The following is a 21661-nucleotide window of genomic DNA, read 5'->3' on the forward strand; positions in this document are numbered from 1 at the left end:
CGATCGAGGGGGGTTGAATCCTAGCACCATCCTTCAGGGGACCTAGCACCTAGTACTCTGTCAACTTTTATACATACTGCATACTATAGACTATCGATCGACAAGGCCCAAGCTGACCACCTCGTTCGCCTACCGGTAGATCCGACGCTGCATTCCGGTCCTTGTTTCTACTTCAGCGAACTACGAGTGCTGCAACTTTATTTTTCCAGAACACTTCAAATGCCAATTTTCCAATGGAGACTAGATCTGTGTCGCCCTAACACAACTCAAGTGTGTCTATCGATGCAATCAACTTATCGCCGTTCGACATCGATGTATCGATTGAATCGGTTGAACAAGCATGTCGATCAAATGTTCTGGACCAGATGATGTTCGTGAATCGTCCATCAATGCAATGCAGCATTTTTCGTTTTTAGTTTTTGCTGAACCTTCAAAATATTTTAAATGTCACTGCAACAAAAAATGTTTCCTCTTTTGTAGAAATGCTTTTGAAAGTTTCGCGTTTTTAAACAAAACTGTGTGAAATACACAAGTAGCAAACTACAGACGAATCACATATTAATGCCCCTGCTCGGAAATCTTGTCAAGTCATTATTCACCGAGAGCTCCTGGATTATTACCGTGGGGTTATAAGTTAGCATCAGCATGTATTTTTCCCCGTAAGATCTGTTAAAACCAACCTTTTAGAGTTGGTTTAAATGGGCCTCAAAACCTGCCAGCTCAAACTGAGGTTCTCCCTGGAATCGATCTAGAATCTTGCCCGTTCCCGGAACTGATCTTGACACTCGCTCGGCCCAGGAACTACGGAATGTGTCTTATGTGGTTTGTTAAAAGCACACCCCTTCTTGTTGGGCTCAACAACCCTAATTGGTCTAGGCCAGTGCCAAGCCCGCTTTTAAGTGGACTTATTATCTGTGACAAATTCCCACCCTCTGCATGATAGTAATGATAATGGGTCCTGTGTACATCGAGACAGTTACAGTCCAATTGAACAACGCACCACGTGTTGGACTGAACACGTGTTGCGTACGATAGTGAAGGAATTTTGGATTGTGCAACGTGAATTACCTAAACTTGAACCGATTGTTTACACATTAATCAGTCAGACTTGCTCGTCTGTATTTATTACAAACTTTATAAAACAAAGATGTAAGCCCTCCACTTATTCAAATACAATTCCCTGTGCCAGTGGCAAATCGGTTGAATGGTTGACGGTTATAGTTGATCGTCGCGCGTACTGCTTCCAGGCGTCGGATCCCGATTCACGGCCACCGCCGGTATGTTTCTCGCCACCGAACGCTCCTCCAATTTCCGCTCCCGAGGGCGAAGTGTTGATATTTACGATGCCGCAGTCAGAACCACTCTCTCCCAGCCACTGTTGTTTGGTAGCGAACCGACAAGGAACAATGTTTTCATTAAAAATGTCTTCAACAAAAAAAAAAAACGATCAAAACTTCCCCACTTACCTCAAATGCCGACTGGATGTTGTTGGTGAAAAGGGACGACGACAGCCCTTGGTCGACTTCGTTGTTCCAGCTGATCGCCTCCTGCAAGTTGCTCGCCTTGAACACGTACACGATGGGCGCAAACGTTTCCCGCTTCACGACCGGCGCATTGTGCGGCAGGTTGGAGATGATGGTCGGCTCGACGAAGAACCCGGCCCGATCGATCACCTTGCCACCGCACTCGATCTTGCCACCGAGCGCGACCGCTTCCTGCACCGTCTGCAAGTAATTGTCCACCGCCTGCTGGTTGTGCACCGGCCCGTACAACGTGGCCGAGTCCAGCGGATGGCCGACGCGCTTCAGCAGGCTGGCGTACCGCTTGACCAGCTTCGCGATGAAGCTATCGTACAGCTTGGCGTGTATGATCAGCCGCCTGGTCGTGGTGCACCGCTGGCCGGCCGTGCCGATGCAGCCGAAGAACGCCGCATCCAGCGCCATCTCCTGCGGCGCATCCTCGTTGATGATGAGCGCATTGTTGCCGCCGAGCTCCAGCAGGCAGCGGCCGAACCGGCGCTGCATCTCGATGCCGACCGTGCGGCCGACGGCCGTGCTGCCGGTGAAGGACATCAGCCTGATGCGCTCGTCGCTCACCATCCGCTTGCCGACGTCCTCGCCGCCCTGGCAGAGCGTCACGATTGGGGGCAGCTTGTTGCGCTTGATCACGTCGGTCACTATCTTGGTGGTCGCCACGCTCACGAGCGACGTGCTCGGGGCGCCCTTCCACAGCACGGTGTTGCCAACCGTCAGTGCGATCGCCGCATTCCAGCCAAAGACGGCGCAGGGGAAGTTGAACGCCGATATGACACCGACCAGCCCGAGCGGGTTCCACTTCTCCAGGATCGTGTGCTGCGGCCGCTCGGAGGGAAAGATGGCGCCGCCGAACATGCGCGACAGCCCGACCGCGTAGTCGCAGATGTCCACAAACTCCTGCACCTCGCCGACCCCCTCGGGCAGGATTTTGCCCATCTCCAGTGCCACCAGCTTGCCGAGCGGCTCCCGGTACTTGCGCAGCTCGTCGCCAATCTGGCGTATGACGTCACCGCGCAGCGGGGCCGGTATTTTCTTCCACTCCTGGTAGGCGGCCACACCGGCCGTCAGGCAGCGTTCCAAATCCTGCTCGGAGCCGGTAGCAACCTCCGCTATTACCCGGCCGGAAGCGGGATCGATCGACTGCACCTTGCTGGCCGTGCCGGCCACCCATTCGCCGTTGTACACGCCATTGTTCACGCGCTGCAGGCCGAGATCGCGCAGGAAGGCAAAATTGTCCTCTTCGACCAAATACTTCGTCATGCCGCTCATGCTGCGTGTGCCGAGGATCTTGCAAATGACGTTGTTCAGCTTTGGCCCCCTTTGCAGCAGTGTTCCTATCATGCTGTAAAAGGACCACCGACAGACAATGGTTGAATGTTGAGTTGTTCCAAAAGTGTTGGTCTCGCTGCCCCAATTGCTGCACGATTGTTTGGCCCGGTCACACTTACTCTATCCTAGCTGGAAGCGCTTGCAGTCCGCTGGAGGTTCTGTTAGCAACTGCCGGCTGCGCGCGGTGCCCCTACCATGTGACACTATCTGCGAGGCCGTTATCAGTTTGGAAATACTTTCGCCTCCAATTGTGTATTGCTGTCCTCTTGAGCGATCGAGTGACGGATTTGCTCTGCGGCGACTGTGTGCAACTGGCACTGTACACTGTTCAGCTTGATAAGAGTGATAATTCTGGCTATTTGAGAGTGCATGCACAACAACAGCCGGCGGGGCACACGTTATCTACACGAGAGTGGCGGGTTTGCGTCGTTCGCCTCGAGCATTGGGCGGTGTTCATCTCCGTTTCACCCGAGTTGGTCTGCGTGCCTGCTGATGTACCAAAGACAACGATGGCTCACAATCTCCTAGCGCCTAGCCTATCTTGTGTTGTGATAGGGGCGCGTTAGTAACGGAAGGAACTGATGAGGTACGCTAAATATGCTCTCTGTTGACATGCCCTGCGACATTCCGACGACGTGTCGGTCTCCTGGCTGTCTGTTTTGTTAAATCTTGTTCACTTTGTAAGCATTAAATGCACACTTCTCAGGCAAGGTTTACTTTAAAAATATTTCTTTATTTTTGTAAAACCACTCAAACAACCCAATCATCCGAAAGGTTGCCTTTATGCATTTCAGACTTATTTTTGTAGCAATTTTCACTGATTTTACTAGTATTTTACTAATCAACAGTGATGGAATGAGAAGCGAAAATCATGCGTAACAACAATAATGCAGATTAGTGTTGGGTAAATCTGACTCAGATTCATGAATCTGAATGAATCTTCAAAATGATTCAATGAATCTGAATCTCGGTTGAAAAGATTCATGAACCTCAAAGATTCAAGAATTTTCTAAGATTTAGGAATTATGTTCTTGGCGTAATAACGTACGTGGCCATGCCACCCTGTCCAGCCAACCCCCAACGGGCAAGTTTTAAGTGGGATTGGGCAAATTCAATATTTTGGAGATCATAAATCTCTAAAGATTCATAAATCCTGGAGATGTATGAATTTTAATGGATTTATGAATCTTATAGATTCACGAATCTTTAGAGATTCATTAGAGATTCGTGAATATTTAGAGATTCGAATATTCGACTCGATATCGATTGATACATCTCGTCACTGAAGATGTATATAAATTAATCTCAACGAAAGATTCATGTAACCCAACACTAATGCAGATCTATGCCTCGCTATGTTAGATTTAGAATGCTAATAATAGGTATAACATCTCCTGCGAGGTTTTATTCTCCGGTATTACACGAGCGCAGGCAAACACTATTCTGCAAAACTAAGCTAAAACCCTTTGAGAAATCATTAAAATAGGTAATGAGTTCCTTAACATTGGTTGCTGCATCATTCGAGGGTCGTCAGTACACTGGCATGGCCACAAATCGGCGCACCAGCCGGTCCTTCAACACGTTCGGCAGGTAGCGGAAGGCATTGTAGTAGAAGAAGTACCGCCACGGTTCACAGATGTACAGCGCCCGGGGCGATGCGTCGAACAGTACCCGCCGCATGCAGCCCGTTAGCGGATCACTTTCACTGAAGCTTTCCAGCGCGCGCGGTTGGCAGAGCGGCGCCAGATAGCCCCGGTAGCGATCGAAGTAGTCCTGGTAAAACGCACGCTGGTTCGCGCCCATCGCCGACCACATCTCGTCAAAGTACTGCATCTGCTGGGCGCAAATGTTGGAATGAAACAGGAACGAGCCGGGCATAAACTCGACCACCGGCACGCCGTGGCAGGACAGTTCCATGCGCACCGCATCGGTCCAGGCGCGCAGTGCCGCCTTGGTCGCGGAGTAAACGCTCAGCCCCGGCAGGGCCTGCCGTCCGCAGTGGCTGGTAACAACGATCAGCCGCGCTCGGTTCTCTCGGACCAGCTCGAGCAGGGGTAGCGTGAACTGGATGGTACCGATGGCGTTTACATTGAGCTGCAGCTTGGTGAGGCTGCTGGAAAGCCATTCCGCCTCCCCGAAACACATGACGCCCGCGTTGTTAACTAGCGCATACAGACCTGCAAGCGAGAGGAGCACAATTGTTTGAAAAGATGCAAAAGAAAAGCTTCAACTACGAGTACGCACGTGCTGGATGATTTGCTGCAAACCATTTCCTTATTGCGCTTTGCGTGTCTGCAATGCTTTCCTGGCTGTTCAGATCCATGATGAAGCAGACAAGCTGCCCCGTTTGCTTTCCGCGCGATTGCAAGCTTTTGTATCCGTCGGACTCCTTGCTTAGGCACGTCGCCATCACCGTCATGCCGGCCTGCAGACACATGCAGGCCATATTGTAGCTGGGGATCGGGTTGAGAGACAATGAGTCAATACGCCAATTTGGGACCATTTTCAGTACGCAGAAAAACTCGCTTACCCTAGGCCAGAATCGCAACCCGTAATAATGACTACTTCCTTGGTGCTCAGCTTCCGTATCGGCTGGAGCGATCGTGATCGCCAGTACTGCAGTAACTTCAGAGCGACAACACATACGCCGCTACTGGCAAGGACGATGTTTCTTGCTTGATAAACATTATTGGTAAACCAGCCGGTCATCATCTTCGATTGTAGAAGAAGTTTGTAGTTTCTGCAATGATTTTGTCAAAATAAGATGAATTGTTTTTTTTAATGTGAGTAACTGAAGTAGTGATGGGAAAAATTAAGATTTAGTCGGAACTGATTCTGGCTAGCTCCGAAGTTTTCTGGAATCGTTTCCGGAATCGATGCAGGAATTGGCTCCGGAATCGGAATCGGTTCCTGAGTTGAAATCGGTTCCGGAATCGAAATCAGCTCCAGAATCGAAATTGGCTCGGAAATCAAAATCGGCTTCGAAATCGTCAATTTCGGCATCGCCATAAAAATAGGCGTTTGAGTCCTAAAAGATCCAAATTTATTTGTAAACGATCCATTCTCAAGGTAATTCCCGGACTGATTTCGCTTCTGAAACTTCTTTTTTCATGTCAAGAACTGAATCGCATCCCGGAGCTAACTCCAATTCTGGAATCATTTCTGATTCCGTTGCCCTAACAAATTGAGTTTCCCAGTTCGATTTCAATTCCGGAGCCGATTATGATTCCGGAATAGGATCCGGAGTCGACACCGAAATCGGCTCTGGAGTCAACTCCGGAATCGGCTCCGTAATCTGAATCGATTCCAGCATCGGAATCGGCTCCGGAATTGATACCTGAGCACGGGCTCGGAATCAGATGGGTCCGATTTCGAGCTCCCACCACTAAACTGAAGCACAAAGACGACAATAAACAAGCATACTCATGAAAAGAAAAACTACGAAAAGAATGTAGCAAGCTAGTAACGATACAAAAACATACTTTAAGATAAAAGATTAACCGTTCATTAGATAATCGGGTATTTAAGCCATTAGTTACGATAATGAATATTACAACGCCAACACATGACACGGGTGGAAATATTTTGAGCAGCAACACCCAATTGTAAACATATGATCGGCGGACCGCTAAACAAATGAGGCCGTTTTGCAAGCAGTTTCTGCCTGAAAGTAATGTAAATTAAGCAAAATCCAACTACTCACCGTTGTACCGTGGCAGTGGTTGACTCAGGTGGACGATCTTCGGATTATTATTAAGCGGGCTTAGCTGTAACGCGCAGCAACATCTACCCGGTACTGTTGCCGACTGGGCAAACGCAGCGTTTTGTTTTCCGTTTTTTTTTTTTTGGAAAATATGAGAATATTAACCATATGACGCACACCACCAAACCTCAGACTTCAAATAAGTTACATAACGCACTCGTCGGTGGTGGTGAAACCAACGCAGTTTAAGAAAATACACACCGAAAGCAGTTTTGTTCGTTTCAGCAGCGTGCGTAATGCCATCATCCATGCGCATGTAGGCTCTTGGCGTACGAAATGCAGCGTGACATTTTTTTTGTAAATAATTTACTGATTTGCGTACCCGAGCGTTTCGATGCGTTTGGATTGCGCTTTCGTCACGATGAGTAATTATTCTTTTCTTTAACCTTTATCTCTACGACCGGCATACACGGCTATGATTTTCATTTTCTGGTATAACTGATATAACTTTGAATTGCAAAAATGATGAATATAAAAATTTCAAAGTTGGTTAAAAGATGAAGGCATTAGTCTTTTTTACTTTATTGAAGAAATGGGAATTTTTAAAGTTTTAATTTTTTTTTTATTTTGTAATATATGACACCATTTTTTTCATGGACAGCCTTCAATGCTGCCACCATATTGAATCAATTAGTAATGTTGCACTTCATGGATGATTTTGATTGATTATGAATAGAAAAGCAGACATTCTTCATAAAGATATGTTTTCCAAACATATTTTTTTTATTATTCAATTTACTTTCATAAAAAAAATCAAACGTATAAAATGCTTTGTATATTATTTTAATGTGCATTATGTTCTACTTTTTCCTCAAATGTGCTTTCTTCTAATCATTTTTGAATTAAGCAATACGGCCGGGCCGTACTTACTAATAAATAAATAAATAAATAATAATTTTCCAATAAGAATAACAAATTACCGACAGAGAAAAGTGTTGCAGAATTAGTATTCTTGATGTAATTCTATATTTATGAAACTGTACTTACCAAGCATAGATGTTTTATAGAATTGGCTTTAAAACAATATAAAACAACAAAAAAGAATAATTAATTAAAAATCACCTGAAAAATGAATGCAAAAAGCTACATGCAACGTATTTTACATAGAACGGCAGAAAAACATCCATTTAAAAGGTAAATTGTCAAACTTTAAAAAAATATTAAAAATAATGAACGAAAAAAATAGTAAAAAATCCCATTTCTTCACTAAAGTAAATAAGATTAACGGCCGTACCTATGTACCAAATTTTATGTTTTAGTTCTCAATGCAACAGAAGTTATTGAAGTTTTAGTTTGAAATAGAATTACATCCCACACTAAATGTATGGAATTGCCCGGGTATGGCGGTGGTAGAGATGAAGGTGTAAATTTGGACATTGAGACAACGGTTAATGCTAAAAAGGTAATTAACCATGTTCTTGAAATCTTTCTTCTAATTGGGGGTGTCAGCCTGTTCGAAGTTTCCTGTCTACTGCTCGCTCGTACGACGAAGATCGATTTGAATTTGAAGCCCGGTTTATTGCCCTCACCTAATCCATTCCACTTGGAGTTAAAGATCTGTTGGCATCATAAATGCAATTGAATCTGATTAGAACTAATCCATTACCTTAGAATAAGTAGGAGCACAATTAATACAATAAAATAACGTTCAGCGTAGCAAAGCTAAGAAAAAGACCAAATACCGCCTGAATTATTATTAAGCCAGTTTTTTTTTATTTCTTCTCTTCTGGTGTGGCAATTCTTTTATTTTAATTCAATGAGGCCGAGACAAAACGACAATCGTTAACGAAACGGGGCGGGGAGCGGGAACGAATTTCAAACCGGACACGAACAACCTGCTGGCAAAATGAAGCCGAGCTACACCGAGCGCAATAAGTGTGCTCGCTACTTCCCTCGCGTACGTACTCACACTATTTCCTCACGTAAAACTAACAATTCAACGATTACACACTCGTACTTGTGCTCTCAGCAATAATAGGAGAACCACCATCGCGCTTTCTCCCCTCCCCACCCAACGATCGACATTCTGTCTCTTTGCAGCAAGCTTGAATTTGAAGTTGTATCTGTTGCTGTTGCGGATTTGATTGATGGCTGGAGGATGCTGCACTGCTGCAAACGAAAGGCCCGTGGTGTGTGGTAAGTTGTTTCAAAAAAGAGAGAGAGAGAGGCGGTCGAACACTATCCTTCCGCGGAGTTCAAAACAAATCGATGGTTGACGTAGCCATTGTTGCGCATTTTTGTTGTTTCGTTTGATTGCAGCAGTTGTGGGTGAATGTTTTGACAGCCAGACGCGCACCAGCCAGATGGAACATAGACGACCGTTGTGGTTGTGTTGTGTGTGTTTTTTTTAAGAGTAACAAAAATCAGGACGATTTACTTGAATATCTTGCCCTGGTTGAACTTGCGCCCGTTCTTGTCGGTGCCGCTCCAGGAGAAGTACTGTTCGACCAGCTTCTTCGTCTCGTCCGAGGCGGGGTCCAGCTTCTTCCAGTCGTACACCTCGTAGTCCACCTGCCAGTCGGGCGACAGCTTGAACGCCAGGTCCTGGCCGCGCCAGACCCACACGCCCGAGATCGTGCTGTTGTTGTCCTCGCCGAACAGGCACACCGAGGCGAAGCTCTGCTTGCGCATCTTGTCCAGCCGCTGGAACATGCCGGTGATCAGGTTGCAGCTCATGAACACCTTCGTCAGCTCCTCGGGGTACTTGTACTCGCCGTACCAGATCGAGTAGTTGGCCGGGTCGAACTTGGTCCAGAAGTAGGGGATCGATTTCGCCTCCTCCTCGTTCGAGTAGAACCGCTTGAAGTCGTCGAAGTTGAAAGTGCCCTTCGGCAGCGTTTCGAACGGATCGTTCTGCTTCGGCTCGGCGGCCAGCAGCTCGTCGGCTGCGTCCGGCTGCTCGGCCGGTTCCGGCTTCTCCGGCGCCGGCTTCTTCTCCTTCTTTTCCTTCTTCTTTTCTGCTGGAGCGCCGCCGCTTCCGCCGCTCACCTTGGCCTGGAATTCGGCGTACTTCTTCGGGTCGGCCTGTGCGACCTTGGCGCAGAGCGCCGGCACCTTCACCACCGCCTGCACCTGCGGCTGGTTCATCAGCGTGGTGAACCACCGGTTGACGGCGCCGAACGGTGCGCGGAAGGCAGGATCCAGCACGTACTCGTACGCGTGCAGCAGCGTGGCAAACACGACCACATCGGCCAGCGTGATCCGCTCGCCGACCAGGTACGTCTGCTTCAGCAGGCGGCTGTTGAGGGCGGCCAGGCCGCGGCGCAGCTCCTCCTTCGCACGCTCAACGTTGTTCTTGTTGTACGGCACGATGCCAATCATCGGGAACGTCCAGCCCTGGACAGCAGGCAGCAGCTCATTGTCGGCGAAGCTGAGGAAGGACTGCACCTCGGCCCGGTGGAAGTCGTTCGCACCGCGCAGCTGCTCGTTGGCCACGTAGTAAGCGATCGCGTTGCTCTCCGTCAGGTACTTGCCATCCTTCGTCTCGTACGCCGGCACCTTGCCGCTCGGGAACTTCTGCAGGAAGGGCTCGCTGCAGTTGGTTTCGCCGAACACGAAGTCGGCGGCAACCTTCACCGGCGTGCCGGAGTATTGGGCCGCGATCAGCACTTTGTAGGCACGAAAGTTTTCCGGGTAAGTGTACAGAGTCTGCAAAAGGGACAGAGAAGTTCGAGTTAATTCAGCGAAAAGCAGCTAGTAAGCGAGAAGGGGGGGGGGGGGGGGGTGAGGGGAGAAGGGGTTTAAGGAGTAGGATTAGGATGGTAACAAAACCCGCACAGAATGCTCCATTTTACAAGCGTTTTTTTTTTCTTTTTCGGAACGCTCCCGAAATTCCGAGCTTCGTATTAATTGCTAATTTTAGTAAGTACACCCGCCAAGGAAGATCTTATATTCACACCGATCACACCGCACCGCATCCGTCACCCGTGTACAACACACACACAACCCGGCGTACACCCGGAACTCGAATTCCGGGTGGAAAAACGTATTTCAGCCGGCTGACCCATAGCCCACCAGCTGCCCAATACTTACACCGGCCATTTTAACGCTGTTGCAGGACGATTGTGAGAAAAAATCACGCGTTTTGGGCTTTATTCGGCGAATTCGCGTGCTTCACAAGTACGTGTCCGTCGATGGCGGAAATGAAAAGGAGGTCGCCACTGTCGTAACTGGTGACGTTTGGTACACAGGGCGGCAAAGGCTCGTTTATCCGTGCCACTTTTCGATTATCCGGGGTGCAATGACACGAGAAATCCTGCGGGCATGGTCAACGCGCGGCCATGGCGAGCGATTTGACGCAAACGTTTTTGTACGCAATTTGACGTGCATGGCAGTGGATCCTTTTTGCCATGTGGGAAAGACGAAGCAGTGGTGCAATCCACTTGCAATGTTATTGAAACAACACAAATCAAACATAAACAGTCCGTTCATGGTAGAAAAATACCTCTCCTCTTCTTTATTCAGGAGGGCCGGCACCGCTTACCGCTAAATTTTTCTTTAGCGAAAATTGCTTATGTGTAGGGTTCATGATAGAACTTTAAGGCTTGTTAAGAGTGTGTATCGAACTTGGTGGAGCTTTATAGCTTTTTAATGCATGGCATCGGTACAAGGTGGATCTTGTCAAAGTGTCAAAGAGAGACGCCGTCAATCATCTCATTGCTGCTGTACAAGTTAGATTCGTTAATTAAAGAAGGAATATTGAGTGAAGTGATTGTGAATTATCAGTAAATTGTGTAAAATTTTGTGTAATTCATCAATACAAAAGATTTAAAAATATACATATGTGTTTAAACGAAACAAATCTTGTTGTTTATTTCATCGATGACGCTTGGTTGAAAATAAAACACACAGAAAAATAATCCCTGGAATCGTGGCATAAGGAAGCTGCTTAGGCGCTGTTTTAAAGACCCACATAGAACTTTGATACTGTTTATCTACTGCAAAAGGCGAATTAGAGCAGCGATCTTTAGCGTGCCAAAATGAGCTGCTTAAGCAATTCTGGCTATTTGGGACGCCTTGCGTTGGGACTTTTTTTCGGTCCCAAATACAGTCGTATCTCGGGGGACACCTGTTCTTGTTAAAAAGCTCCATAGTTCCGCAAAGTATCGACTTTCTCTTAATCAACCACAAAGTACGACATCGGAATGATATTTTTGTAAAACAGCCTCAAATCAGCTATACAGCTCGTGCTGGCTATTTGGGATATTTGTGTGGATTTTTCACAAAAGAATATCCAATTTTAGGCCTTAGTTAAGATATTAATTACACTGTTCTAACTATTCATTGAATGCTGTAAATATAATTGCTGAATATACAGTGGCCGGCAAAATAAAGTGGCCACTATTTACAATTTTACATTTTTTATATTTTTTCCGTGAAAAGGGAAGTTATTGCACTGCTTTATATTTTGAAACATTGTTCGTGATATGCTTAAGAATGCGCAGTACCATAGCATGACAAAAATGAGAAGTTTGCTTCAAGAAAAAATATTTTTTCCAAAATTGATCAAAATCACTGTGCCAAAAAAAAGTACCCACTTTATTCATTCTTCAGAACATATTTTTCTGAACAAATATAACAGCAAACTTATAATTTATATGCGTTCCTCTCGCATTCTTTATATGTTTGAGGATCTTTGCCATAATTTATTATGTTTTTATCTGCACATATTTGGCATTGGTTCTTTCTAAGAGTATTTCAGAGCTTTAACACATTTTGTTTTTCTTAATCACGTCATTTTCACTACATTTGCATTAAAATTTGCACACTAAATGTCGATTGAATTAAAATTAAGACTAACTAAGAGCCATTAAAAAAAAATTATTCGATTGGATTGAAAAAATAAAATAAAAAATTCTTCGTGTATAACTTGAGTCGTCTTCCTGTTGTAACATCATTTTATTTACTAACTCCGTATTTTTCACAGAAAACAGATAAATTCACACCGGATGCTTGTATAGGTATTAGCTTTCATTATGCTGTCGATTCAAACCATGCTCCCCACTTCTCGTATAGAAATCCCCTCCCTGGTCATCACATTGCACTCTTCATACATATTGGTTTGTTGGATCGCGTCTAGATATTTTTGAACATCAGTTCTAATTTGGCCTCATCTGTCCAAATATCAGTTTTTCAACTATCTAACGATATATCTGCATGTTCTTGATCATATTGAAGCCAATTGGCTTTGTTAGTCCTGCTGTAGCTCGGGCGAGGAACTTGAAGGACGCTACATCTAACGGGCAGTAAATTACGAAAATTGCAATGTGATAGCTAGGGGGTGTTTCTCTTTAGGAGTAGCAGGAAAACTGGTGTGAATCGAAAGTACAACTATGACTGATACCTTTTTTAACATTCTTCATCACTACTTTGGGATATTTCTTTTGAAAAAATGGGGTTTGAAAACTAAAAACATGTTCCTACAGGCTAACATCTCAACACACACAATCAATACAAAAATCCTTTCTCAACTAGTATCGTATAAAACACCTTGCATGTCCTCCATGAAGTCTAAATCTTTGTTCCATCGAGAATTTGTGGCAGATTCTATATGCGAAGGTGGATAAAACTGGTGTCAAATACAAATAAATTTAAATTTAAAGCTCTTGATAACGCTTGAGAAGAACCAGATGCCAAAACTAGATGCAGAACTAGATAAACCTTTAAAAATTAGAAAAAAATACGCCAACGATCTTCGAACATGTAAAGAATGCGAGAGGAACGCATATAAATTATAAGTTTGCTGTTATATTTGTTCAGAAAAATATTTTCTGTAGAATGAATAAAGTGGGCACTTTATTTTGGCACAGTGATTTTGATCAATTTTGGAAAAAAATATTTTTTCTTGAAGCAAACTTCTCATTTTTGTCATGCTATGGTACTGCGCATTCTTAAGCATATCACAAACAATGTTTCAAAAAATAAAGCAGTTCAATAACTTCATTTTTCACGGAAAAAATATAAAAAATGTAAAATTGTAAATAGTGGCCACTTTATTTTGCCGGCCACTGTATGGACAAAAATGCTAGTCCTTACAAGCTGCTTAAATGCGAGGTCGCTGGGGCTATGTAGTTGTATGGAGTGCTAGGCCTCATGCGAGCTCGCAGACCACTCGAAGTTGTTTCGCTAGTACGGTTAAGTTTTGTTGCTTGGGTGTTGACCATAATGCTTCCGTTTTCGCACACTGTCCGATAGGTCCATGGATGTTCGCGAGTCCCATACGTTTGCGTATAATTGACGTATTCGAAGAATTTCGCTAAATGTATATTTTCGTCGGCCGTCGCTATTCCCGAAGCAACAAAAAAATATTAACCGTTTAAAATGCAAGCACCTCGGGACGAAAACGATTGCAATATTTGGTGTTTAAACAGACAGAATAATTGAGCGTACTGATGGCGTCATCAACGATTACTACACTCTTTGCCTTGCCGTTTCGTACCGTCTGTCCCTAGCCGATTGCTGTTAACAACCTGGACTGTCAGCACACCGCTTCACACATGTCAAAACTTGGAGTGCAAAGTGTATGCCAAAGTCGGACGAAGAAAGTTACAATTAATAACAATGCGGAGAGATCGATAGTTGTTCGTGTAAAAATTGTTAATTAGTTTTGTGTACGAAACGTACTGCCGAACCCGTAAAGCCGTCACAGGCAGCAGCACATCGCACAAGGTGCTGCAAACACAACACGCAAGCACCAGACGAAACCTGCACCACGGACCGTGCATGCATCGACTCAGCTTGCCAAAGAAGAACGAAAAAAAAACGATAAATAATCGGAAGTAAAGTTCATCGGCCAACACTCCCTTATTACATGCTGGCACTGTTACGTACTTACCAATGAGCTAAGATAATTTATATGCCTGTTCGCAATGTTCCCAAGCATAGTTCTCGGCAGGCAATGTACATGATGATGATCAAATCAATAATTGATGTCACCTTGCGCTGAGATACCCTTTTGCGGCAAACCGTATTACATGTTACTGGGTTGTATGAGAGATAGTGTGAATATTTACATTATGTTTACCGTTTGTTTTGTAAACATTTATGCTGGCTGCGTTTAGTGTTGCGGAGCATAGTTTTGTAAGTATCGTTTTCGTAAACTTCTTCTCTCTTCTGTCCGACACTGGTAACTTGCTGGCTTCGAGTGACAGTGCGCTTAGTTTGATCTGCCTTTACTTTCAATTACTTTTGCAAAGCAACAAGCAGTGACAAAAAATGTCATATCAAATGTAGATATTCGTTTTCGGGCTCATTACACGATAGAAGCAGTTTGCAAAAAGTGTCCAAAAAATAATAACCAAAACATAGAAACGATATATATGGCCAATGTTTGCATGTGCGTGTGTGGGAATAGATATGTATATGTATATATACATGTACACACTTTCATCATACATAATACATGATTACCATTGGGCCCCCCAATGGATAAATGACGAACAGAAATACTGATAAATAACGATTGCTAACATCCCGTGTGCTCTATTGAATCTTATATGACCGCCTTTGACCGTTTTGGTGCAATTTTGTTTTAGGTCCATCATCATCATGCATCATGCACGCTGGCAATCAGGTGGCAAATGACAGGTGCAACATAAAAACGGCAGTAAAGCGGCGATACAACTTGATTGTTTACAAATAATTGTGATTAGAAGAATTTTTGTATGCTTTGTTTTAACAACTAATTTGAACACTTACCCATTGGGACGAGAACATTGAATGGTGGTGGATTGTTCTGTCCGTTCCGTACGTCATGGTTCAGCAGTATGTATCGGTAAGCATGTTAGGCTTAAGGCAAGTTGGTCTTCAACGTTGCTAATTTCAACAAATATTAATTTTTGTTTTCTTCCTCTTTGGCCCTTTGCAGGCAACAGCAACAATTGTGAATGGAACAAACGCGCACGAGCTTTTCTGCGAACAGCATCATCACAAGTGTAATTCCGCCATCGCCACTGCTGCGGCACTGAAGACTGCTATGAAAAGCCTCAACAGTATGGTCACCCACACCATGAGCAATTCACTGGCCACACTATGCAACATCGGCAACTCGTGCTACATGAACTCGGTGCTGTACACCTTGCGCTTCGCACCGAACTTTACGCATAATTTGCACCATCTGGTCGAGTTTCTGGAGCTGACGTTGCATAAGGCGAACGCGGAGAAACGGTGCCTGCCCGAGCACGACGAGCAGGGGCATGGGCAGGACGAGCAGAGCGCGATCAGCACCAAGCAGAAAGGCTCCCTGCTCGGGGCGGGCTCGGATGGACCGGACGCGATCGGTGGGCACAGCTGGAACGGCAAGGAGCTAGGGTTGCACGAAAAGCACGTGAACGGGTACGAGCCGCACGCAGCACCGTACGGCCGATCGGCGAGTGCGTCCGATGGTTCGGCGATGGTCAGCGAAATATGCTTTAGCGAGAGCGAGAAGTGCAGCGCACCCGCCAATCACGCCCGCGGCTGCAACGCGTACGGTGGTGCGTCCACCCCCGCCTACACCGGTGATAGCTACAATCGGTCCCGCAAGTGCGAACCGAGCGTTAGCAATGGGAACGGTGCCAAGACCAACCGGCAGCTGGTATGCGAAACGCTGCACGAGCTGTACCACAGCCTTGCGCGGAACGAGGCGGCCGACACGATAGAGCCTTTCCACGCCGGCGGACTGCTGCAGGCGGTGCAGCGCGTGAGCAGCACGTTCGAAGGGAATCAGCAGCAGGACGCGCACGAATTTCTCATGTGCATACTGGATAGCGTGCGGGAATCGTGTTTAAAGCTGAACAAAACTCTCATCGAAAATCCAGATTTCCTCAAAATAAGGTAAGTGATGGCATACACAGTAGGCAAGGGGTAGCCCCTAAAACCACCTGGCCTGTTAGAAATAGTGATGGGAAAAAGGAGGTTTTTGTCGGAATCGATTCCGGCTAGCTCCAAAGATTTCTGGAATCGATTCCGAATAGTATGTCCGGAATCGAAATCGGAATCGGAATTGGTACCGGAATCGGAATCGGCTCCAGAATCAGAATTGGTCCCGAAATCAGAATCGGCTTCGAAATTGTAGTCGTTTTGGCATCTCCTGAAGAATAGGCGTTTGGGTCCTATTATGCTACGTATTGATAGCCGCATAGAATTCAAATTTACTTGGAAACGATCCATTCTCATGGAGAATCCCGGACTGATTTCTCTTCAGAAACTTTTTATTTGAATTCAAGAACTGATTTTCATTCAAGAGCTAATTTCTATTTCTGGAGTCAATTCTGATTCCGTTACCGGGGCAAATCACGATTCCCAGGTCCTTTTCGGAGTCGTTTCTGATTCCGGAATCGATTCTGGATTCGGAGTCAACTCGAGAATTGGTTCCGGGATTGGTTCCGAAATCGGCTCCAGAATCGGCTCTGGTATTTGGAATCGGGTTCGGAATCGAAATCGGCAAATCAAAATTGGTTCCGATATCAGAATCAGCTTCGAAATCGGAGTCGGTATCGGCATCTCCTTAAGAATAGGCATTTGGGACCTATGATGCTACGTATTGATAGCCAATAAATTGATAAAGTTACTTCAAAACAATTTGATTTTCATTCCAGAGCTAATTTTAATTCTGGAGTCAATTCTGATTCCGGTACCGGAGCTGTTTGCAATTATCACGTCGAATCCCAGGCGATTCTGATTCAGGTGTCTATTCTGGATTCGGAGACAACTCCAAAATCGGCTTTGGATTGGTTCCGGAATTGGCTCCAGAATCGGCTCTGGTATTCGGAATCGGGTTCAGAATTCAAATTGGCTCCGGAATCAAAATTGGCTCCAAAATTAGAATCGGTTTTGAAACGGAGTCGGTTTCGGCATCTACTTAAGAATAGGCGTTTTGGTCCATTGATATGTATTGATAGCCGCAAAGAATCAAAATTTATTTGTAAAGGATCCATTCTCATGGAGATTCCCGGACTGATTTCGCTGCTAAAACTTCTTATTTCAGTTCAAAAACTAATTCTCATTCCGGCGCTAATTCCAATTCTGGAGTCAATTCTGATTTCGTTTCCTGAATCGGCTCCGGAATTGACTCCGGAATCGAAATCGTTTCCAATAACGGAATCGGCTCCAGAATTGATGCCGAACACGGCATCGGATTCGAGTAGGTCCGATTCCGAGCTCGCACCACTAATTTAGAAAGTAATATTTAAACAGTCCTGGAGCTGTTCATCTAATACCGTTTATTTGTGCGATTTTTAAGCAAACTTTTTCTTTTTGTCGTTTTAGCTCGCTTCCATCCCTAGAAAAGCCTCCGCCCGCCAAGGGCACGTTCGATAGTGCTGACTCGGTGACTGCCAGCACCGAATCGAAGTCTAGCACACAATTCATCGGGCGCAACATATTCCGGCGGCGTAAAGAATCGCTCCGCAATGCCAAGTCCTTCGCGGCGAAGGAAAGCAAAGCGAATGCCGCAGTGGAGCTGCCGCTGGCCAGTAGCGTTAAACCTGTGGCGCCCGCCAGCAAATGTGCCGATGCAGGGGCGGGCAAAGACAAGGCCAGCTTACCGCACGAAGCAGCGCCGGGTGGGCACGGACCGACCGCAGCGGAGGAACGGCTCGAGGAACGGATTCGCACGTTGGGGTTAAACTTCTTTTGCGAAGATTTCGAAGGTGTTACCGTGTCCAGAACGCGGTGCCTGTCGTGCGAAACGGTAACCGAGCAAAAGGAAATCATGATCGACATTGCTATTCCGATCGCTTCCAACGAGATCAGCGAGGCGTTGAAGAATCCTCAGCAATTTTATCAGGTACGTTGCTGGGTGCTAGTGGCCTATTTATGTGCGGAATGTAAAAATGAATGTTTTTGCGGTTATATTTATTGAGATCCGGTTTCAAACCCTGGTGATTAAACGATGGCAGCAGCCCGTTCAAGTGTTGAAAATCTTGCTGAAGAAATTAAAAATTATTACAGGATTCGAATGGGCACATCATTATTCACTGGCTATATGATGATTTTCAACAACTACGATCATACATTGTATTCGCATCACAGTAATGTTTCAGTTCTTACACATGATTTTTAACACACCACAAAGAACTGACAAACTCAACCCAGCCTGAGATCTGTTGAAAATCATGGTAAAAAAATAAAAATTATGATACATATGATAAAGGTTTTCCTAATGACTTTTGAATGTAAACGTTTTTGTTCATCTCTTGCAAAATGTTAAACTACATCAATCTGATATTTTGTTTCTGGATGATTTTCAACACGTTTGATGCTTGAGTTTGTCGGTTTTTTGTGGTGAAATATGTGCAAAAACTGAAATTTTATCATGAAGCAAATACACCATTTGACAGCTGTTGAAAAACATCTTGGAGGCAGTGAATAATTATGTGAACATTCGAAAGTGACTTGGGAAACCCTGTAACGCATATTAGTTTCCCCTAGTGTGAAGAATTTGTGAAGAATGATTTCTTTTATGGAAGACGTTTGATTTGATCTCGGCTTGTTTCGTACCATGTTTACTTTTCCGCTACCTCCAAGCACTATTATAACAAACATTCATGCAAAATTAAATATATGAGCTGAGATAAAAAAAAACTCAATTAATGGTTGATGTTTTTCGTTTACTCCCCCGCCAGGACGCTTGCATAACGCAGGAATACTTTCGTGGTGATAACAAGTACCGGTGCGAAGTGTGCTCGGGCTACACCGAGGCGTGTCGTACGATATCGTTCGATATACTGCCCCGGCTGCTGGTGCTGCAGCTGAAGCGGTTCAATGGCGATATGGAAAAAATTAACAGCTACATCCCGACGCCGTTCGTGTTGCAGTGCTTCTGTGCCGACTGTCTGGGTAAGTCGGACAGCGAGAAGCGCCACGTGTACCGGCTGTACAGCGTGATAACGCACGTCGGTGCGCGCATGTCGGTCGGTCACTACATCGCCTACACCAGCTCGCTGCAGATCCCGCTGCACTACGTCAACTGTGTTAAGGATCGCCAACGAAGGGCACTGCTCGCTGCCTCCTCCCTCGAAGCGCAGGCGGCCGGCATGCCGAACGGCATCAAAGGCGTCGGAATCTCGGGCAAGGGGCACGGCGGCGGCGTCGACAAGAGTGCTTCCGGTCAATTAAAAAAGCTGTTTGGCAGCAAAAAAGCCTCCAGTGCTGGTGATATTAGCAAAAAGCTGAAAAACAACGTTATTAATCGGTTCTCCCCCATCAATGGGATCGAAAACCTGCAGCTGAACACGCACGCCACCACCGTCTGCATCGAGAAGGCGGTGCGGGCCGGCTATAGTGATAACTTTTACAGCATTCAAAGCATGGACGGCGTCAGCTCGGCGCGCAACGCGGTCGATTGTTCGCTGGGCGGCGGGAGCAATCCGTGCGACGGCAAAACAAATCATCCGCTGCGCAGTATTTGCGATAAAGCGTCGAACCTGCACGATCTCCATTGCCAGAGCGTCGGTTGCTGTGCCGTGCTGGCGAAAAACATACTCGCCGACGACATCCGGCATGCGGGATGCGCTCACGCCGGAAGCGGGACCGCCGATGAGGGCGGCGGCCTGATTGGGGACGGTTTGCGCAGCAGCAGTGGCCCGGGCAGCGCCCCCCATCACCTATCGCCCATCGCGGCGGGGTCAATGTGCGAAATGAACTGTGCACAAAGTCGCTACAAGCTGGACGGTGCGAACGGCGAAAGCCAATCAACCATCGGCAACTGTCACTCTTCATTGCTGTCCAGCTCGTCGATTAACAATCAAGGTAATAGCGAGCTAAGTTATGGCAATTTCATGGACGATACTGTTGCAAGGCAGCAGCAGCAGCAGCTAACCTGGTACATGTGCGACGATGACAAGGTAAAAATTATGACGCAGCTCGAGTTCGAGGAGATACTGTCCCCGAACCGGCGGCACGTGACCACGCCATACCTGCTGTTTTACGCGCGTTACGACATCGAGCGAAAGGAACATAATCAACCAAAAGAGCAGTCGGCATCGCCCACGCAGCAGCATCAGCAACAGCAGTATCAACACAAAATGCATAAGGTAATAACCAAGCATGTCCCGGCGGCGACCAAATCTGCTACCATCTCCGTTTAAGTTTGACGCGCACGATGCTCCAGGCACGCATGCTGGCAAGTCTAAAAATTAAACACGTTTCTTTCTATTCAAGGAATACTTCCTGCCTGGCGCCAAAACCACCTAGCTGGTCGTGCCCGGCCTTATATTGGCTTATTGTAAATCAACCCCCACTCCCACTCCTCCCCCATTCCCCTCCCCTGTTTATGTTGGCTACGCACGCAGCGCCACGGGATAGTCAGTGCTTGCTGCCTGCAGCTGGAGCACGTGCGACGTGGAGCAGGGGGATAGGGAGCGCCACGGAATTGTGGCGTGAGAGATCTAGACTTTAGCAGCATGGCAATATAGTTGACCTCCTCATTCGAGTCGCATATAGTAATTATATTAGGGCGAAGATAGATCGTGAAACCTGAAGCCGGTTCAAAATCGGCTTTCTAACTTATTGACAGACAAATAAGAAGCAACAGTGTAAAAGCTAAGAGAAATGTTAGAGATGATAGAGGGTTTGGAGTAGTGCGCCGTAACATCATTCAACAATATATGGTATATGAGAGACCGCATTAGAGCAGCAACAGAAACTGAGTAATGTTCAATATATTTAAAGAGGAATAATAAAACAAAACAGAACAAACAGAGCATACCGCTTTACTGTTGTATACACTTTGTTACTGGAATATCATCAGATAATGTTTAAGTTGCTGAAATGATTATAATCACGAAATTGTATGTCTCAATGCGAAAATCAATATTATAAAACGTCCTCTCGTCCCCTACTCTCCTCATCTACAACAAGCATATTTAGCAGGATCGTTTGCGTTTGTTTTATGCATGACCGATGATGACCCACAATCGCAAACCTTGATTGAAATTGCTTCTTCGTATCTGAGCGCAATAACGCGTTTGTCGGTCAAGGCCAACCATCAAACATGGAGTCTGTAGCGCAATGGAAAAAAAGGTTTTGCTGCGTGGTAGTGTTGGGTAAATCT

The 21661-nt window shown here is 45.9% G+C and overlaps 4 protein-coding genes across 7 annotated transcripts; 1 reads left to right on the top strand and 3 right to left on the bottom strand.

Annotated features, from left to right (window-relative positions):
• Window positions 1-1086: 1086 nt before the first annotated feature.
• LOC121588383 (putative aldehyde dehydrogenase family 7 member A1 homolog) lies at window positions 1087-3342 on the bottom strand. The gene is made up of 3 exons (XM_041906247.1): window positions 2984-3342; window positions 1467-2877; window positions 1087-1375 (listed from the first exon to the last, which is right to left on the bottom strand). Exons 2-3 carry the CDS (start codon window positions 2874-2876, stop codon window positions 1163-1165), a joined length of 1623 nt encoding a protein of 540 aa, XP_041762181.1. The 5' UTR covers window position 2877; window positions 2984-3342; the 3' UTR covers window positions 1087-1162.
• Window positions 3343-4200: 858 nt separating this feature from the next.
• LOC121588397 (17-beta-hydroxysteroid dehydrogenase type 6) lies at window positions 4201-6868 on the bottom strand. Its single transcript, XM_041906273.1, has 4 exons — window positions 6568-6868; window positions 5395-5604; window positions 5109-5317; window positions 4201-5041 (listed from the first exon to the last, which is right to left on the bottom strand). Exons 2-4 carry the CDS (start codon window positions 5574-5576, stop codon window positions 4395-4397), a joined length of 1038 nt encoding a protein of 345 aa, XP_041762207.1. The 5' UTR covers window positions 5577-5604; window positions 6568-6868; the 3' UTR covers window positions 4201-4394.
• A 1449-nt stretch (window positions 6869-8317) lies between these two features.
• Window positions 8318-10800, bottom strand: LOC121588391 (elongation factor 1-gamma). Its single transcript, XM_041906260.1, has 2 exons — window positions 10660-10800; window positions 8318-10275 (listed from the first exon to the last, which is right to left on the bottom strand). Exons 1-2 carry the CDS (start codon window positions 10666-10668, stop codon window positions 9001-9003), a joined length of 1284 nt encoding a protein of 427 aa, XP_041762194.1. The 5' UTR covers window positions 10669-10800; the 3' UTR covers window positions 8318-9000.
• Window positions 10801-13864: 3064 nt separating this feature from the next.
• Window positions 13865-21463, top strand: LOC121593717. 4 transcript variants are annotated; one of them, XM_041916355.1, is made up of 6 exons: window positions 13865-14706; window positions 15162-15400; window positions 15494-16440; window positions 17875-18394; window positions 19233-20642; window positions 20770-21463. In XM_041916355.1, exons 2-6 carry the CDS (start codon window positions 15380-15382, stop codon window positions 20800-20802), a joined length of 2931 nt encoding a protein of 976 aa, XP_041772289.1. In that variant the 5' UTR covers window positions 13865-14706; window positions 15162-15379; the 3' UTR covers window positions 20803-21463. The 4 variants fall into 4 exon arrangements, with proteins under 4 accessions (XP_041772289.1, XP_041772255.1, XP_041772266.1 ...); XM_041916321.1 differs by having other exon boundaries at window positions 13866-14706; window positions 19233-21463; XM_041916332.1 differs by having other exon boundaries at window positions 13866-14405; window positions 19233-21463.
• Window positions 21464-21661: the final 198 nt, after the last annotated feature.

The sequence above is a fragment of the Anopheles merus genome, chromosome X (assembly GCF_017562075.2).
Source record: "Anopheles merus strain MAF chromosome X, AmerM5.1, whole genome shotgun sequence".
Taxonomy (NCBI): Eukaryota; Metazoa; Arthropoda; class Insecta; order Diptera; family Culicidae; genus Anopheles; species Anopheles merus.

Coding starts and splice junctions, on each gene's coding strand:
- LOC121588383 (XM_041906247.1), bottom strand. CDS start 2,876: ATGATAGGAACACTGCTGCAAAGGGGGCCAAAGCTGAACAACGTCATT. Junction 1,376..1,466: donor ACATCCAGTCGGCATTTGAG/GTAAGTGGGGAA, acceptor ACCAAACAACAG/TGGCTGGGAGAGAGTGGTTC.
- LOC121588397 (XM_041906273.1), bottom strand. CDS start 5,576: ATGATGACCGGCTGGTTTACCAATAATGTTTATCAAGCAAGAAACATC. Junction 5,318..5,394: donor GGTTGCGATTCTGGCCTAGG/GTAAGCGAGTTT, acceptor CCCGATCCCCAG/CTACAATATGGCCTGCATGT. Junction 5,042..5,108: donor TGCAGCAAATCATCCAGCAC/GTGCGTACTCGT, acceptor TCTCGCTTGCAG/GTCTGTATGCGCTAGTTAAC.
- LOC121593717 (XM_041916321.1), top strand. CDS start 15,380: ATGGTTCAGCAGTATGTATCG. Junction 15,401..15,493: donor TGGTTCAGCAGTATGTATCG/GTAAGCATGTTA, acceptor GGCCCTTTGCAG/GCAACAGCAACAATTGTGAA. Junction 16,441..17,874: donor CCAGATTTCCTCAAAATAAG/GTAAGTGATGGC, acceptor TTGTCGTTTTAG/CTCGCTTCCATCCCTAGAAA.